The sequence below is a fragment of the Wyeomyia smithii genome, chromosome 1 (assembly GCF_029784165.1).
Source record: "Wyeomyia smithii strain HCP4-BCI-WySm-NY-G18 chromosome 1, ASM2978416v1, whole genome shotgun sequence".
In the NCBI taxonomy this organism is placed as follows: Eukaryota; Metazoa; Arthropoda; class Insecta; order Diptera; family Culicidae; genus Wyeomyia; species Wyeomyia smithii.
This window is the reverse complement of record NC_073694.1, coordinates 2,351,218-2,370,902: the sequence shown is the minus strand read 5'-3', so window position 1 is coordinate 2,370,902 and position 19,685 is coordinate 2,351,218. Positions and strand designations below refer to the sequence as shown.

Here is a 19,685-nt window from a genome sequence, read left to right as displayed (position 1 = left end):
TAAAAACTTGTTTCGTGTTTTCTGATCTTGCTTTCCGGATGTCAGAATGAGTTGAATTTTGATGTGATTTTCAAATCGTTTCAAGCTAAGGTTGAGATTTCCTTGGTAATCTTAGGACTTATTTGATACCGTTACTATAATTATGTTTTAGGTTTCCTGGTGTATTTTTCGCGAGTATGTTTCGCATATTTTTTTTTACAAAAAATGTCTCCTTGATTTCAAAGAAGTATTCAAACAGGTAAAGTTATAATTTTAATTCAAGCTTTATTATTTTCTTAAACGATTTTAAGCTTAGATACGATTTTCTTCGCTTACTTTCCCGTCGGTCTAGTTCTGTCACTGTTGTGTTAAACACTGACGTCAGGAAAGGCGACTTCACCTAGGGCTTTGACTAACGACACGTTGATTAGCGGATCGACGTAGTTTAATGAACAGCTCTACTTACGGCTGTTTATATAGTTCTGCAAGAATCTCGCCCGATCGCTCGCGTTGACGTTCAGCCTGGCAGAGGCCTAAGTCGCTAACAGAAACTAGAGAGGCCCATGAAGATAACAAGCTAAAAAATGTAACCTAAGTTTCAAACCTTTTTTAAAGAATATTTTCACGTCGTAATTATAAATGGTTGTGGACAAAACTTTAAACATACTCAGACATAAATGTCATCGGACGTTAGCCCTGTAAAGTTGTAATTGTTTTAACGGTTGATCGGCACTCTTTATTGAAGCGCTGATCAGTGCAAATGAGAAAGAAGACATATTAGAGAAGAAAATCAAAGCCCAGCTACATTTCGCCGTTTAAGAGGTTGACCTTTTGAGTATTATATACAGACTTCGCAGCCCACCGTTAGTGTTCAGGACAATTGCGGGACTAGCGCTAGGATCCTATTGAATCTTTTACAATCGCCTCTCCCAGCCGAGGTTTAATCATACGCGACTAGCTTGCTACTCCAGCATCTTACCTCGAGATCAACTGGAAGGTTCTTGGAATAATCCAGTGTTTGTGAGATGGCAGAAAATATACAGCACGTTGAACTAATACAACAGATCCCAAGCATGTAGTAAACGAAAAAAAAATGTTAGAATTTAACATAACAAATTTCCTGATTTGGTATTGAAATGCCTGTTTTTTTCCGGTTCATTTTCACTGTATGATCTCAGACGTATGGTAAGTATGGCGGAAAAATTTAATCTGACGATAAAAAATTTGAAATCGGCTAAATGGCTCAAAAGTTACAAGCATAAAAATTGTATATTTTGAAATAAGTGGATTTTCAAAACAGTCCCATTTTAGGAAGGGTCGCTCTGAAAGCCAAACAAAAAATACGGGTCTAGAATTTTTCGATGAGAAGAATAAATGTAGCGATTTTGAGTATGGTTGGAGCAAAAAAAATCACATGAAATTGTTCAAAACTAATACTTAACCCTCAAGTGCCTAAGGTAATTTTTAGACGGACTTCGGTGAAATCACTATGAATCTTTATAAACATTTTTTTAGTATTCATTGAAGCTTTTTATATGATTTATATGACTGAAGGCCGTCTAACGGCGGCACAGAGCACTAGAGGGGTTAATAAATAGGAAAACATTGGTTTTGGAAGTAACAAATTTTGATGTCTTGTAAAATTGGCGTCCCGGTTAGAACACACTTTATGACAAATCATTGAATGTAATGTCCTGAAAAGTTTTTTTTTTAAATATCTCACGTTTCATCCATTTTCAAGCAATGGTTCCAATGGTTCATCCATTTTCAAGCAATTGGTTTTTTAAATTGTAAACATTTTTGATGTAGTGATGACATGCAAAAAAACCGTCCCGGTTAGAAAACGCATTTACGACAAATGAAAAACATAAGTCGAAAGTCATCTATTTTTGTGGTTTTTTGGCTATTGTAAATGGTTCTCTGGCAAAACTTCGAATAACCCAACTTCTAAAAACTATATGAAACCCCAGTGACGGGCTACTCACTTTGCAAACCAGCTCTCCTCGATGTCGTAGATCTCGGCCAGGTCCTGCTGGACCCGCAACTGCTGCAGTCGGGCGTCGTCCACGTCCAGTCGGCCGTCGCCGACATGTCGGAACCCTTCCGGCAGTAACATATTCGGAATTAGTGGGAGATTGTCACACGGTTTCTGTTTACACTCTGCACTCGATCGACCGACACGGAACGATCGTTGTTATTCAATCTTCGCACACACGCACAGCGCTGTTTCGCTTCTTCTTTTTTCCCTACTTTGTCGTCTTCTCTACAAAACGGAACTTTCGCTTTTTCCTGGCTCTCCAACAGTGGTCTAACTTCTAGCACTTAAAATACTTCAATTCTCTACATGTATTCTGTAGAATGTGCAAGACTTATGTTAATTCTCAAGGCGAGCTCCAATGTAAACACGCGTACACTCGACAGTGCAAACATTTAACAAGCGACGATCTAGTCGACACTTTTTTTTTCTCTTTCGAAAGATCAAAAAATTCGATCAAGCACTCGGGGTATCCCTCTGAAACTGTTAACCTAGCAGTGGCTACTCAGATCGATAGAAGTGTTTACTGTTTCGTAACTTTGCAAGGTTCGTACCTTCCGAACGGGCTTTAAAGATCACTCCCGAAGGTTCGCTCGATCGGTGGGCTCGAAAAGGCCCTGCTGCCAGCCACTTACTTCTTGCAACACTCACACAGACGAAACTTTTTTCCTGTTTTATTCACAGCCTCACCACGCTTCTGAACGGCTGTGTGCCTTCGCTCTACACACAACCTCAGTATTTGTGTATTTTTTTTCTGCTTGCCCGCTTTGCCTTCTTCTAAGCTCCACTGACAAACGACGTTGACATTTGCTAATGTTTGTGCAAGGCAAAGTGACTGTTGCGTTTTGCTTGGAGCCCGCAGCACACAACCAATTTACACCTTCGCCTAGAAAGCGAAAAAGTGCACACGCAAAACTCTTCTTATCTTTTGCCACTTACCAGGCGAGCGACTGATAAAAAAACAGAACTGTCCAAGTGGAGGCTAGCCAGCAGCAAGGTGAGCAACACTTTCGTCGTTAGGGTAAAAGGTTCTTTTACGGCGGTTCACTTATGGGCCCTGTTTCGCACAACTTCACATTTCCGACCTACGACGACGACGGTGCAGAGCGGACCGGATGTGTATTTCGTCTTCGTCTCGAGCGAGAGTCGAGCTGCAACTTCACCTCACTCCGATATGGTGGGTTTTAAGGTTTTACGCCTTGTGCCTGTCAGGGCTTTACCAACACATTCGCAGCCGAAGAAAACCACCAACAACAGTTTTTACCAGTTGGATCGTCCTCCTCCTAACCTCCTGACACCAGGGAGAGGCAGGTTCGGATTTTACATTCACACAAATGTTACACACCAGGCAGGGTTTTCACTTCTGTAGCTAGTAGCAGCAGCAGTTCTGTAACACGCCCGCCCGCGGAGAATATTATTTATCGTTAAGATTTTTGTCCAAGCACAAACTCGATGGCAACAACTGAAAACTAAAAATTCTACTCTCTTTGCTGTCTGTGGTGTGTAGAGAACAGAACTTGTAACAATAATATTCTGCTTGGTGCTGCGTGCGCGTCCAACTGCGAACAACGTTCGATTCTGACTGATTTGATGAAGGCAAATGGGTTCGTAAAGCTCGGTCGGAGCGAGCTTCTCGCGATGTATGCATGCAACCTAAAGTCGATGCGAGAGTGTTGGCTGTGGTCCCGCAGTCCCAAGTATGATGACAGTTCTACAAGGTATGCTACATTTTTGTCTATCCACGCACACAAACAAATCTCGTTATGAAAAATTTCGCGTTTTGTATGGAATTCAGAACATTTTTGGAAATTTCTCGTTTTATGTTGTTTTATATCTGATTTTTTAGTTGGAGAGTGAATCTCCAGTTGAAGCACACTAGAAATTGATATTAATTTAGATTTAGTGTGAAAAATTGCGACAATATGTCGAAATAAAATATATAAAAATGCTATATTTCTAATAGTTGGAGCATAATCTTAGTCATTGTCATAGCTCATGACTTTTGTTACTGTATGAAACATAAGCGACTCTATTTAGAAGCGCTATTAGAGTACAAGAAAAAAACGAAAAGTGCAAAAAGGTTACCGGCAAATTGATGAAAAACAGCATATTTTACCTAAACCGCAGCATGTTTATGTATTCACCACAAATAAAACATGTTTCAACATCATTTCTATAACTTTTCAGGAAAGTATGTTTTATAAGTTTAATTTAAAATGCAAAATCATTTCAAATTTCAGACAAAATTGGAAAAAGTTCATAACGATCACTAAATCTAATGCATCGACGTGAATAGCATACCTTGTAGAACTGTCATCATACTTGGCCCGCAGTCCACTGCCAGTGGTGAAGTGAAGTGAGTGAGTGAGGAAGATGAGCAGGGTTGCCAATACTGGTTTGATCGAATAAATAGATATAAGATGTGTGGCGCTTCAGATATTAACAAGGATAATGATAAATATAGAGCTAACTGGATTTTCGGAAAGATTTTATCGTAATTTGTTTACGTTCTCAACAATTAATACTAGTTTTTTGAGCAAACCATTGTTTTTAATTTGACCGTTTACCTCACATAAACGTCTTAATTCAAATTTTTCTTGACCAGAAGATGAATATTTCTTGAAAACATTCAGCTTTTAATAAGATATTTCATTATTTAAACAATGTCTGTATCACAAACTCACGGAACGGAACCGAACGCTTTTTCAAAAGCTTAAGGAAAACTTCAAGTATTTATTCGTTATTCTAAATAATTGGAAAGTACAATTATATCATTGCTTCGTTTTGCAGGAAAAGGTAGGATTCAGGCAATGTAAATCCCGAGTAGAGAAATAACGGAAATAGACCCGAAACCACCCAAGCAGATTTCATGTTCGAAGCATTTGACGGAATAATATCCGCTGTATGATATTACCAACTTCTGCTGACTAAGCTGCTATTGAGCGGATTTCAGATGAACTAAAGTTTAATGAGCTGTCATACAGAAAACTGCTTGTAGGAATATGTTCTGCAAGCTGTTTTTTAGAGGAAATTTGTTGAACAATCATCCATGGACCAGATTGCCTTAAAAATCAAAGTGTGTACCTAAGCTAAATTTTTTGAGTTTGGGAGGTTGTGCAGCCATTATTACATCTTGAAATTGTGCTTGTTCAGAACATAGATTTCTTATTCTTCAAGACCAATATCAGAGAAAACGAGTAGCGATCGATAAAGTTGCAAGTGAGCTGATCACCTGGAGAGGCATGGCCTGGAGCCTGGAGAAATAAGAGCTCAAGCGCGTATAAATATGTATGTTTTGAAATCTCTGTCGATGGATACTTCATCGCGAAACACCAGGGTGAATAAATTATAGTCAAAGAGTTTAGCTCAGAGAAAATTCGTAATAATTCGTATTCCCTTATTTGAATTGGTCATCACTCGAGTGCTATCCAAGCAGGGTCGGATTTAGGTGCAGGCGGCCCCCTTCTCTTAAAAACTTTATAGGTCAAAAAAATTTAAATTTTTAAATGACGTTTCGCTTCGAAGGTAACGAGCCAAAAAGAAGGTCTTCACTCTGTCTACGTGAAGCCCAGGACTAGAGGGACCCCTCATTTCGGAAAACCCGAGGCATTTGACCCCCCCCCCTAAATCCGGGCCTGTGTCTAAGTGAGACTTCAAGCGTGAGAATTCGATAAATATTTGCTCACCCAATATTGAATAAAGTAAAGAAAGCACAAAACTTGAGTTCTCTCAAAGTCAACTAAATTGATTGAGAAGGTAGAAAGAAAAAAAATAAATATTATCTTTGCCGGTCGCTCAACCGCCATCCGTGCTACGTGGCCAGCCCACTGTAACCTGCCGTGTTTCATCAGCAGGTAATGACACGTTTTATTTGGTTTTCTAGTAGCACGGGGCGACGCACTTTTTGTAAGACAGCCACCTCCACTTTTGCCCTTCGTAGCTCTCTGGCTAAGATGCCGGTTCTATACTGATTATTCCGATTCGTATCATTCTCTGGATTGTTCGTAGTACGTTTATTTTAGCATGCTGCCTCACTAGGGCTGCGACGTCTAATCTCGCGCATTTCATAGTTCAGCCGTCCGTTCTTGATCAGTCGCTGTTCGAACCGCCTCTAACCTGGGAAATAGATGCTCAAGCAAGCTGCTCTCCAAGGAGTACATCAACAAATGACATAATTTCTTATTGAAGTTTGAAAAGCACAATATTTGTTAGTTTTACTTCACCGTGCATGTTTATTCATGAATGACAGCGCAAGCTCATTCCTTTTTTCAATCTCTGTCAAACAAAGGTGTCGGTTGATTGTTTGTGAAAAGTGAATTTGTAGTCATGAATCGAGGTGATCTTTTCAATTCTTCATACAGTGCGTACTTAAAAGCATTTCTTGATGAAAAATGACAGGAGGGTTGTGTGCAAGGCCACGACCGCAAGGTTGAAGTAGAATACTTTTACACAGCTCTACTTACGGCTGTAAATTAACCTACGGCCGGCGTATCGGTTCGCGCCGCTTATCGCGTTTAGCCTGGCAGAGGCCTAATGCGCACGGCCAATACCATAGAAAGGTGTTTTCACATTGAAAATTAGACACGGCTTTACTGGAGTAAGTGAAATGCATCTACCGCTAATACCGCCGCTATCGTACGAAAAATGACGCGCGTCTAAGAACACCCGAACTGTTTTGCCGTGCCGCTTCCATTTACTCCCTTATTACATCGGCCTTAGGGAAGTACCGGCTGCACCTACCGCTGAGGCTGTTACCATACTGCTACTGGTACCCAAAGCTATTAACTCTTCAAATTAAGTGTTTTATTTGTCCTCAAAAGAACAATTGTTCAATTCCATATCTGATTTGATGCAATCGCATCTCTGTAATATTACCGACAGTAATATTCTTCTAAACAAAATGATCCTACTTTTCCATTAGAGAAAATGCCGGCTGATGTACCGCAAAAATCTCGCCCGATCGCTCGCGTTGGCGTTCAGCCTGGCAGAGGCCTGAGACGTGATGACCAACCACAGGGCAAGTGATTTGTTTAAGTTGAAGGCAGCCACAGGCGCGACCCGCTGCTATGGTCTGTTCCTGCTGAGTGCCGATATCTGCTGCTACTGCTGTCAACGTTGTGGACGGTCCATCCAGTTCACCTTCCGACTAATGAATGTAGCTAGTTTTCACAGAAACACTCTTTTATAGCCGAAGGGTGCTACGTAATAGGTCACGCCTTTCAGTTCAGGTTTACCATTTCCTTATGTTCTTTAGACGAGTTATTCCACAATTCGCATTTGATTTTTGTATCCAGCGAATAAACACCGATGGTGCTCTCACACACGCAACGGTTTTAACTCGTATCTTATTGCGGTTTGTAACATCAAGCGATTTCGTTTGCTCGTTGTTGCGTGTTGCATCATGTTGCAACTTGGCAACTGGGAGACGACGAAATTCTGTTTATGCTGATTGATTGAATCGACTTCATATTAGCTCTGCATAGTCGAACTAACTGCTTTTGTGAATGCGTTCTAACAGGGCAGTTTATTATTCAATGTCGGTTTTGCTGATCGCAGCCTTTGCGTTGCCCCTACAGTGGGGGGTTTACTAAATAAAGTGAAAATGAGACAACTACAACAGAATTTGATTGCATCCCGCACAGAATGTCTGCTTGTGTTGATGCCAGAAAATTATTAACCTTCAATAATTTTTTTATTTGCCTTGAAAAAAGCATTTTGCGGTTCAAAATCGGTTGCTAATTACAACCTTTGAGCTGCCCTAACATTGGGGGAATTAAGATACACGGACAACATGCTCTGTGGAAGCTATTTCACATTCAGTAAATTAGACGGGTGCGACAAATTTAAATTGCTAGGATGCAACACAGAATGCTTGCTTGCGTTGACAAAAATTATTTACTTTCAATGACTTGTTTATTTGCCTTGAAAAAGGCATTTTGATTCCTGAAATTGGATTTTCTGATGGCAATCTTCATGCTGCCCCAACACGGGGGGATAATGGCTGTCTGGCGACACACGCTGAGAAAAACCGCGCTACTCCTGAGACGTGGTGACCAACCACAGGGCTAGTGCTGCTGCTAAGGAAGGACGACTGCTGTTGTCGCTGTCTAGAACTATTACGAGTGGCTCCGGCTGAAACAGGCTCTTATATAGGCCAAATAGCATGTTTTCAATTGCTAGGTATATGATTTTGTAAACCGTGCTTGGGAAGCAAGCATATAACGACCAATCAGAGGTCGAATTTTTCGTTTTGACGGAAAAAGTCTTGGCGGAAAAAGTCAACGACAAAATCAAGGAGCTGGACGCGTTACAGTTACAGAAAAAAGGGAAACTTCTTCCAAAACTGTGACAATCTTTGAATGCTTCTAAAGAACCAGCCACGAAACCAGTCCAAGCATCACAATGCGAGAAGCGTTCCAACGAAATTGAGGATAATCCTCAACCGTCAACATCACCTTCATTCAAACGTCCTGCTCCAGCGCAGGAACAACTTCAAACCGAGATCAGTCTCGTGAACGCTGAAGTGTTATTTTTGACCAGCAAGGCGCACTCTATTGACTATTGACAGATGATGCACAGATGAAACTAGAAGGACTGAAAAGTAAAAAGGTTAAACTTGAAAAGAACTTGAAAATCAAGAAAGATGATCGAGTCGAGTCAGTTGATGCGTTTTGAGTACCGAATCATGCTTTCTGACCATGACGGGATCGTCGCGAATAAGTACAAACTTATTCCGTCAGTATACGCTGGTATCGAAATTAAACCGAACAACCTTGGTAAACCAGAGGCTGTAGGATACTCTGGACCAAAATACGTCGCTGTTCGTTCACGCAATCATTCATCCTTAATGGCATTGTCGCATGCCTTAGATTTCAAGTGGTTGCTTACCCTGAAAGCATACGACAGTATTCTAAAATTTGATGGATTAGTCAAACCTGTTTTAATTTTTATTGCCGATGGTGGACCGGACAAGAACCCTCGGTACCGTCATCCAAACTACGATGCATCATTTCAAGAAGTATAATTTAGGAGAAGCAGACCCCTTCAAGCAGGGAACTTTCCGGCTTGGTGATACCGCACGATCGTTCTGGATCCCATTTAGATTCACAGCTTCGAACAACGGACGCAAATTCGGAGAGACAACATTTCAAAACGTTGGCTGTTGGCTGTTCAAATACTGGCAGAAGTCTGGAGCCATTTGGTAGTCGGTATGATCATCCTACGTTGGCAGAATATGTTGATCCTGATGCGTCAGAGATAGATCAGAGCTCAATCCATAAATCTGATCAAAACTGGTTTTCAGTACATGTGAAAACCAGCCATTATCTGCTTCAGGTAGTAAAATGTACAGATAGGTAATTTCCTTATAAGTTATTGAAGGTTAAGAGTGATAAAATGCATTATTTTTATTTTCAGAAACTGTTGTTCGCCACTTCGAACGGCTTCCACGGCTTGATTGGGACATCGAAAAACGAAACTCAACGTTGTCCTTTAATGTTCGTGTTGAACAACGTGAACGATTCCTGCCAAAATTGATTTCATGCGACCTGTACTGCTTATCAGTGAACGGTTCATTCAACGAACGAATATGCACAACTTGTGGATTATATTTTGCATTGGTTGTTATGCTTCGTGAGCATAAGAAAGTTCACAAGAACACTTCCACTGCAACCGTGAGGAAAAAGCGTCCTAAAAAACGTGAGCATTCTTGGGCTGTTGTAACATGTGGAGAAGACTTGGATTTAGGGTTACCATTTGGTCGGAGTTAAAAATCAGGACAACTTTTTTCCAGCAAAAATTTGACCTAAGCTAATTTTATTTTTTAGGTATCAATAAATAAAGCACGTAATTTGAGATTTGCACTTCGAAATACGCCAAGAAACTTAGATTTAACGTATTTCTCGAACGATTCAATTTTTCAACTTTGATTTATTAGGCGTTAGTAGATACCTAAAAATGCAACACTAGTAAACTGTTTGAAATTAACTCAACAATTGTCAAAAAACGTTTAACTGTTTCAACGACTAGACAATTTCTCTCGTCAAGATTCAACCAAAGAAAAAATTCTTTCGAAATAAGTTCGTTTTTTTCCGGAGTCAAGATGATAATACTGAACAATTTTCCATATTTTTGAATATCCGGCATCAGTCAGAAAAATCAGGACAAATGCTAAAATATGAAAAATAAATCAGGACGTTCCAAATGGGTTTCAAAATCAGGACATGTCCTGCTAAATCAGGACGGATGGTATCCCTACTTGGATTGCGATGATTGAAGAAGAGGAATGCTACAGGCTTTCCCTGTCATTGATATGAGACTGCATCAACAGAATCTTTGGACTGAGTATTGAACTGTTTTCCAGTAATCTTTTATAATGTTATTTCTTCCGCATTTCTTCTAAATAAATATACTTTTCCACACATTTTCTGATTTTTAATTATTAATTACCAAGAAAGGTGGCTGCGAGGTGGTGAAAATGTGGCATAATGAGAGACGGGGATGAAGGAAGTTGTGACAATTGTGACAGGAAGTTGTGGGCAAGCATGGAAAAATTCACTCACTAGCAATATTAAATGCAAATGTGTTTTTTGATTCATCAGCTATCGTTCAACTATTTCAACTCGCGTACAAGTTTCCATAGAAACGCTGCTGATTGTTTCTCGCTTTCAAGAGTTCCGAATACCATAGAAGGAGACTAAAGATTCAAACACGATAGTATTTATTGTATCCAAGTTCACTTGCATTCAACAGTATCGCGAGAATCTTTGAGATATTATCGCCAGTGATACAAAATTATGAATCCAAATGAACGTTAGATTGCGTTCAACTGTTTGCTTACCGGAGCAAGTAGGTATATATCATCAATGCTTACGGAAATGGTAGGATGGTGCATTAGCATGTGATATTTGAAATCACCAAGAATCACGGTGAAAGCACGACGTGGAGTAGCCGAATTCCGCCTACAATCAACCAACATTTGAATGAATCGTTGCGATCGCTTGAGTGCAATCGTTTACGATTCTTTTGTGAAACACTCGCTATATGTTGCTCGCTCCGCCTGAAGCAGGCAATACTGAAACAAAATCATCCAAGAAAGCTACCATATATTTCTTTGCTCTAAGTTGTCTCTCGCATGCGTGAGAATGTGTAACTTATAATAGCGATGGTTTGCTAGGATTGAAAGTTTATGAATAGCACGTTCAGAAACGATACGCGAATGATTGTTATGCGATATGATTTTTTCCATCCTTGGTTGTGGGTTCTAATTTTTTCAAATTTTGCGTGACATCATTAATGGATTAGTGGAAAGTCATGATTTTTTTTATGTTTCACGTTGTTTCGAGAATGATATCATAATTTCAACTATAAGGGAACCCTAACTTGTTCACAAATATATTCCCTAACTTCTTCACAATCATATTCCTTAGAAAATTGAGCGATTTCTTCGCTTAATTTTTTGATTAAGAATTGTTGAGAATGATAATGATTACTATAAACAAAAGAAACGGGATGATTTTTATATATTGATTTATTCGTCAAACAATTGGAAACGTTATTAAACCTGCGGTTTTTGGTGCATTTTGAAAGTTGTCACGCTTCATCACTCGCGATCGCAACTGGCAACTTTGCCAGTGAGACTCACCGTATCACTCCTTTTCAGTGCATGTGCCCTGCGCTGCAGCTTTGCAGCATCAGCTGGCGTAGCGACCAAGGGAAAAAAGCACGAGAGAAAAAGTTGAGTAAGGCCAACACTGTGGTGGTGAGAGCATTGTATCCAATGCAATGCAACAGCGAACAGTGAGCTGGTCACATTTGACGAACAGTGACCCGGTGGCCTGTCGGAAAGCAAAGCGAATGACCAGTGATACGCGAGATGATGACAGTTTACTTGCAAATTGAGCAGTAGAAATAACAGCTAGAATGCGATCAATAAAGTTTGTTGATTTGCTTAGATATAAATAATTGAAGCAAAACAGTTTTCAATTCTCGTTATTTATTCCAATGACTTAAATACTACTTTATGGAGAATTTATTCACTGGTCGTTAATTTGTTTAAACTGCAAAAAAATAATTATTTTGTCAACCGGAAGACGGAATCAAGGCTCGTACTTCACATATAAACAAATAAAAACGCTGTTAAAAGATTCTAAATTAAAAAATTATTGCTGTTATGTAAATTATTCTTTAGAGACGAATAATAATATCACAGACTAAAAGACGTAACACTGAAGCGTAGCTCCATTGCCACAAAAAAACGATCATTTTGAAATTTCTAATCGAATAACTCTTTGGTCGTTGTTCTCGAAATTACTCATGATCGCATTCGGCTGCGCGAAACAGCTTTTAAACAATTAGATTAGTAAACCGTTTCAAACATTATTTGCCATAACCCATTGCGCTTAGGTGAATCGTACACCGCCTTGAAGCCTGTAAACAGATGATGAGTCAGCAAAAGAAACAACAAAATGCTTTCGGGCTGCATTTAAATCAAACACAATTGAAAATTCACTTCAAATTTAATTCTTCTTAATTTATTCTTCACAATTAAGTTTGAGTTATTCAATGAACAGCCGCTGCACTGATATCCTACAATTGTGATTTCGTTCGTTTACGTTTTAATGTTAAAAGTCAGTTTAACAGGTCGGGCACAGTATAAGTTAGTGTTGTGTATGAATACAAACGTTAATTAGTGATGAGTAGAAAATGGTTGGGTCATTCCCAAGGATGAAATAATTAACGTTATTATTTTATGTACACACCTAGGAACCAAACGAACGAGCAAAGGATTATGATGGCCTTATCAATCTTCATCTTCGCTGAACTCGACCGTATTCCGCACTGGTTGAACCGTCGGCGTGGCATGTCTGCTGAGACTGCGATTGCGGCCACCCATGGTCAGGAACGCTGCCGTTGTCGGTGTGCTACTAGTTGCAAGCAAACTGCGTCCATTTTGAGCAGCAAACTTCCGATAGGTTCCTGCTTCCCGCGAAGGAGTGATTCTTTGTCGGAGTGGGATCTCTTCCTCGTCGTCGGAATCATCTACCAGTTGCGGTCCGTCGCCTTGCCCCTGGTCACCACCATCCTCGTCTTCATCATCACTTATATGAGCATTAGAAGTTTCATATTCGAGAATTTCGTCGTCCATCAGATGGGACGAACCCTCCATAAAGGAGGCGAACCTGGACGGATCCTTCAGTTTCAGCACCGTGTTCCACTGCTTGCACTGCGGACTGCTACAGTAGGCTCTCAACTCTTCCAAAGCCTTTGTGGTTTCTCGCACACCCTGCTCGTAGTATTCTTCGTTTGTCAAAAATCGCTTCTTTGGTGGGAACCTTCGTCTGTAAAAAGAACGCACCTTCAACAGAATGCTTCTCGGGAAATAGTAGCAAATAGCTATTCCAATACAAAATCCAGTAGTCGCTTCCCGATAGGCTGACGAAAAGAAAATTGCTGCCAAGGCAGCCAGTTGCAAACTCCACTTGATTAAATTCTTACTTCTCTGGTTCTTCGGTGGTCCCAACCGGTAACAAATCACGAAACTGATGAAACCAGTTATCAAAATATACCAGAAAACGTACACCTGGTAGGTAACGAATATCAGTCGCACATTGTCAAACAATAGCTGGGCAAAGTAGATCCCAAGTGTCCACCCGCCAAGCATCACACCGTACATCATCGGCTTTCGCGGAAACAGCTTACTGGCCATGTAGACAATCACCAAAAAGCTCGCAAACACACCCAGTCCAACACCGCAGATGTAGTAAAACAGCGCATTATCGCTCAGCTTAGCAGCCGATAGGAACACAAAAACTCCCGCCGCCAGCAGTAAAACCCTCCAGAAATCGATTCGAATCAGATTCAATCGGACGCTGTACTCCTCACTGCTCACGATTCCAATGCAGCTCTGATTGAACGGGTCGAGCTTGATCACCCGCTTCTGGTTGTTCGACAGCAAATTGAAGGAAAACAAACTCTGCTCGGTTTCGTGATGGGTTCGAACTTCCTCCGGCGAGCCACCCTCGTACTGGCTAAAGTCATTGTGGTCGCAATCGAAATTCAGGATGATGGTCTCAAATAGATTAATGGTCTGCTTTTCTCGGCCACGGTAGCAATAGATACGCAACCCAGGCCGATAGATACTGGAGCGGTCCGGTTTGTACGCGATGACGCCATCCGGTTGCAGGTAGTGAACTAAAAAAAAACAAAATGTTTGTTTCAGCCTAACGTAGTTTTAGTAATGTAAACTGATTTACCTGTTTGTGCAGCTATTACAGCGGGTATCAAAACACTCAATGCAAATCCCAAGCTAGCTGGAAGGTGCATTTTTATTCCATTTGATTCGAGAGCGGCCAAACGAGGAACGATACACGGTTGTGAAGCGCATCAGCATCGAAAATAAACAACATAGCCGGCATCGGCCGTTGCAGTAAAAGTCCTTCCCGTTTGACAGTGGTTGGAGCCTTACAAATGTAAGAAGTTTCGGATAGGGTTGCGAACTTAGGCTATTTTTTTCACTAAAGGCTTCTAACGGCAAGAGAGATGAAAGAAGATAAAAAATAGATATAAATTAATTCCAAATTGGGTTGCTTAGCTATATCAGTTTTTTATATCGTCTGGAAGATCTGCATTTCTTAAGTAAAACGTGATTTAAATTTTTTTTCTATCGTTGTCCTCCGCTTTTAAATCACGATTTAAAACTGCTCGAAATCGCTACAATGACAGTTCGCCCATATACTTAATGTCATTGTAGCGATTTAGAGTGAATTTTAATTCTTCATTTAAAAATCGAAGAATAATGATATAAAATTTAAAAAAATCAGGTTTTACTCAGAAAATTACAATCCTTTAGATTGTTATATAAAAATCGGAAGCCCGTGGATAGCTAAACAACCCAATAAGGATCAGATTTGTTTGGGAAACGCTCTTAAGGCTCAAAAGCAAAAATAGGAAAGAGTGTTACGTTCTCCACAGAAAATATATTTTTCCCTAGTGAAGTGATAAATGCAATGGTTTTCTGTAGTTATCAAGTGGACACCTGTTTGAGGTACCATTTCATTTCTTTACTATTTTCTTGCAAAGCTTAAATCATGATATACTCCGGATATGATAACAAATTAACCTCGAAACTGCTGAAAAATGATTCTAAGGGCTCAAAAAAAAACCTAGATAATAATTACCAACTAAGCACAGAACTCCAGAATCGCTATTCTGAAGACCAAAAAATACAACTGATGAACGTTTCTAAAAACTACTAAAGACTGAGAAGAAATTCAAAATATTGCCGCCCCGGTTGAAAACGAAATTTTTACATAATACACACTAAATCTCGGTATTGTTGCAGAATCATGGTATTCATTATTATTTGCTTAGCAGAATTCTCAGCAAATTAAGGTAAAACCTGTTCTAATTTAATCACAAGTAAGATAATTAGTGCATACTAAGAAAGTTGTCCTACCAAGACGCGAGTGTCAAATAAAGACTCACCTTGGTGGAATAAGACCCTAGAAGGACTTAGAAAGTCCTCTAGGAAACTATTCAATAAAGCGAAACTAACAGGTAATTGGGAACTGTATATAGAACATCACTAACAACATATAACAAGGAAATAATAAAATTCAGAAGAAACAGTTGGAAATTAATGTGTGAACGTATTGAAAACACATCCACTGCATCCAGGTTGCAAAAAGCCCTGTATAAAGAACATTCTAACGGTTTAGGCAGATTGAGAAAAACTGACGGTACTTACACCACAGATTCTTAGGAAACACTGGAAATTATGTTGGAAAATCCCAGGATCATATTCGGATAGTGATGAAGTGCAGGATCAAACTGGAGAGCAGCTAAGCTCACATGCGACTTGGACTGAATCCCAGGAACTCGCATGTTATATATTCAGTAAATCGAAGGTTGAATGGGCAATAGACTCTTTCCAACCATACAAGCCCCCGGGAATGGATGGAATACAGCCAGTCATGCTCCAAAAGAGCAAGCAACTGTTTATTCTAATTATTACGTAGATGTGTAAGGTGAGCCTAATACTAAATTACATTCCATCTAGTTGGAGACAAACTAGAGTTATTTTCATACCAAAAACCGGAAAACAAGATAGGACAATTCCGAAAGCGTTTAGGCCAATTAGTTTAACTTTTATCTTTTTGAAAACTATGGAAAAATTAATCGACTATCATATTAAAACAGTATATATGAAATCCAATCCATTAAGCAAATTTCAATTTGCTTACAAAAACAACGTATCAACCACTGACGCGCTACATATGTTAGTGGGAAAAATCGAAAAATCCATCCATGCCAAGGAAATTTCCCTGGCATCCTTTCTTGATATTGAGGGAGCATTTGATAATACGTCTCACGACTCAATAAAAATGGCAATGGAAAGGCATGGCATAGACAGGAACACAATAAAGTGGATTCATGCCATGCCAATAAGTCGCGAAATAACAGCTAAACTTGGTGGGACGTCCCTAACAAGAAAAACTACGAAATGATGCCCTCAAGGAGGAATATTATCTCCCCTGTTATGGTCATTAATCAATCGTAGACGATCTTCTTCGGAGCCTGTCGGGAAACGGCTTCGAAGTGATAGGTTTTGCAGACGACGTAGTGATTTTAGTTAGGGGGAAGCCAACTGCGTTATTTCTGATAGAATGCAAACTGCATTTAATCTCACAGCTCAATGGTGTAGGCGAGAGGGATTGAGTGTAAATTCATCCAAAACAACTATTGTTCCTTTCACTCGAAAAAGGAAATACATTATTCCTAAATTGCGATTGGAAGGCACCGATATAAATCTATCCACTGAAGTCAAATATTTGGGAATCATACTTGACCAGAAACTAAGCTGGAACACTCAAATAGAACAAACAATTACCAAGGCCACAAATGCCCTATGGGTATGCAGCAGAGCCATTGGAAAAAGCTGGGATCTCAAACCCAGCATGATACACTGGATATATAAAACAATAATCATACCCAGAATAACCTACGCATCGTTAGTTTAGTGGCCCAAAACCACTGAAACATCCACTCAAGCTAAGCTAGGTAAAATCCAAAGATTGGCCTGTGCATCGATTTGTGGAGCTATGAGAAGCACTCCATCAAAAGCCCTAGATGCAATACCTCACCTTCTTCCACTTCATCAGGTGGTTCAACTAAAAGCGGAAAAAAGTAGTCTAAGGCTAAATCGACAGTGCAACCTAAAAGAAGGAGTTCTAACAGGATACCTGAGAATACTGGAAGATTTCCAAATAAATAATCTAATAAAAAGTAAGGATGATTGGCTGGAGCGGAAACCAAATTTCGAAATTCCTTACGGAACAGTAGAGATAGAACGAGAAAGTTGGCAACAAGGTGGACCCACAATTCGAGATGGTTCACTTTGCTTCTACACAGACGGTTCCAAAATGAATGGTCCCGCGGGTGCGGGATTCACAGGACCAGGAATTGGGTTGTTTAGCTATATCAGTTTTTTATATCATCTGAAAGATCTGCATTTTATAAGTGAAACGTGATTTTAAAAAAAGTCTATCGTTGTCCTTCGCTTTTTAAATCGTGATTTAAAACTGCTCGAAATGGCTACAATGACAGTTCGCCCATATACCAACTGTCATTGTAGCGATTAAGAGTGAATTTTTATTCTTTATTTAAAAATCGCAGGATAATGATATAAAGTTTTGAAAAATCACATTTTGCACAGAAAATTACACTCTTTCAGATGATATATAAAAATCGGAAATCCGTGTATAGCTAAACAACCCAATTAATATTTTTTTTCCCATGAGACACTGGCCAACAGTATTCCAGGCGGAAATATACGCGATAATAGAATGCACGAATACCTGTCTGGAAAGAAATTATCGACACGCAAATATATGCATTTTCTGTGATAGTCAGGCAGCACTTAAAGCCCTGAATTCTCCTTTCTGCCACTCTAAACTAGTGTGGGAATGCATCCGGTCGCTCCGAAAGTTAGCTATGAAAAACCAGGTGAACTTATACTGGGTTCCTGGTCATTGTGGAATCGAAGGAAACGAGAAGGCCGACTTACTAGCCAGACAAGGGTCATCTACTAACTTTGTTGGCCCAGAACCTTTCTGTGGAATCTCCCCGAGCGCTCTGAAAGCTGAACTCGGTGAATGGGAAAAAGCGACCATCAAAGCAAACTGGGATGTCATAAGTGGATTACGACAATCGAAAAGATTCATAGAGCCAAATCGCGAGAAGAGCCTCGTGCTGCTCAGATTAAATAAGAAAGACTTGAGGACATTCACAGGTCTTATTACAAGGCACTGTCCGAGTGAGTATCATCTCAAGAAGATAGGCAAACTTGATGATGATAAATGTCGCCTGTGTGGCATCGGAAGCGAGACTTCAGAACATCTACTCTGCGAATGCCGAGTATTAATACAACGCAGATTGTATCTTCGGTAAGGGACACAGAACCTACCAAAATTTAGAGGGAAAGTCCTGGTGAGGTAATAAACTCCATACAAAGTGCATTGCCCAACTGGGATAAATGTGCAATGTAGCAAGGACATCAACTCGCCAAATAGTTATGTACCTGCTCGTACGCACTTAGAGTAAGGTGAAGCATACCACAACAGACAACAATGGTCGCAGTGGTTCAGCCTTCTACAAGGGAAAAAAAAAGATTAAACCGTGATAGCTCAGCAGTATGTAGTGCGTTACTTCCGACATTATAACTTCTTAAAATGGGCTTCATATGATTGAAAACATTTCCAAATGCCAAAAAGGTAACACAGTAGACTCCAAAATTCACTCTAAAGTGACTTCAAGCAAGACAAAATTGGAGGCCAAACAGAAAATAGCCAAAACTTAGCTCAAATTTGTTTCAAAAGAGCTTCTAAAACAGATATGGCCGAAAAAATTTGATTTCTAATGATTCGCTCGAAAATATCAAACAGGAGACTAAGAACAAAAAGGATTCGAAAGTTTTAGCTCAGTATGGCTGGAAGATGGATTCTTCGTTTTTCTACAAGTTAGAAAAGATTAAAAATAAAAAAAACAGAAAAAGTCAAAATAAATACGATCAAAATTTAGCCAAAAAGGGCTTAAAAATACTTCTTAGGTACAGAAAAATCAAACGAAAATAAAAATTCGTCTAAAGTATATAAAAAATTTCTCTAAATTCTCTGAATCCAATTTGAAATCCAAAAAAAAACCTAAAGGAAATATTTTTAAATTTGCTTGAAATGAAAAAAAGTTATTCTGACGAGGGGAAAAGGCCAAAGAGGAGATGATCATAGCATCTCGTTGTTTCGATTTTGTATCACTTTTTTCCATTTTTGGTCGATTGTGTTCAGCAGCTTCTACCGATTCCTGATCACAAATCAATTTATCTTGGCTGAAAAAAAAACATCGACCTATATCAAGAGACTACTGACGCGTTAAATGCGATTGAATCTTGATTGAACCAATTTGTTTGCAGAATGTTATTCAACAAGGCCGCATGAATTGTAAGTTTATTTTAGAAGAGCTGCTTTTATTTTGGATGATATCTGCATCGTCAAACTAATCATTTTATTTGTTGCAATTTGTTGCAAGCGAACATGGCGTAGAAATGCTTGAATAAGAGTATTCAAAATAATGTCCACCAGCTTGTTAATACAGAACTGACACATTGCATGGTTGA

At 39.6% G+C, this 19,685-nt stretch overlaps 2 protein-coding genes across 2 annotated transcripts in view; both read right to left on the bottom strand.

The window, feature by feature from the left end:
* The window catches only part of LOC129731539 (death-associated protein kinase related), a 223,573-nt gene extending 219,961 nt beyond the window's left edge, over window positions 1-3,612 (bottom strand). Inside the window, exon 1 of the mRNA XM_055691628.1 lies at window positions 1,965-3,612. Within this exon, the coding sequence (XP_055547603.1) occupies window positions 1,965-2,095 (131 nt within the window). The 5' untranslated portion in view covers window positions 2,096-3,612. The remainder of the gene's footprint in view (window positions 1-1,964) is intronic.
* Window positions 3,613-12,512: 8,900 nt separating this feature from the next.
* Window positions 12,513-14,451, bottom strand: LOC129727568 (nuclear envelope integral membrane protein). Its single transcript, XM_055685515.1, has 2 exons — window positions 14,269-14,451; window positions 12,513-14,206 (listed from the first exon to the last, which is right to left on the bottom strand). The coding sequence occupies exons 1-2, from the start codon at window positions 14,336-14,338 to the stop codon at window positions 12,816-12,818; spliced, it is 1,461 nt and encodes a 486-aa protein (XP_055541490.1). The 5' UTR covers window positions 14,339-14,451; the 3' UTR covers window positions 12,513-12,815.
* Between the last annotated feature and the right edge of the window lie 5,234 nt (window positions 14,452-19,685).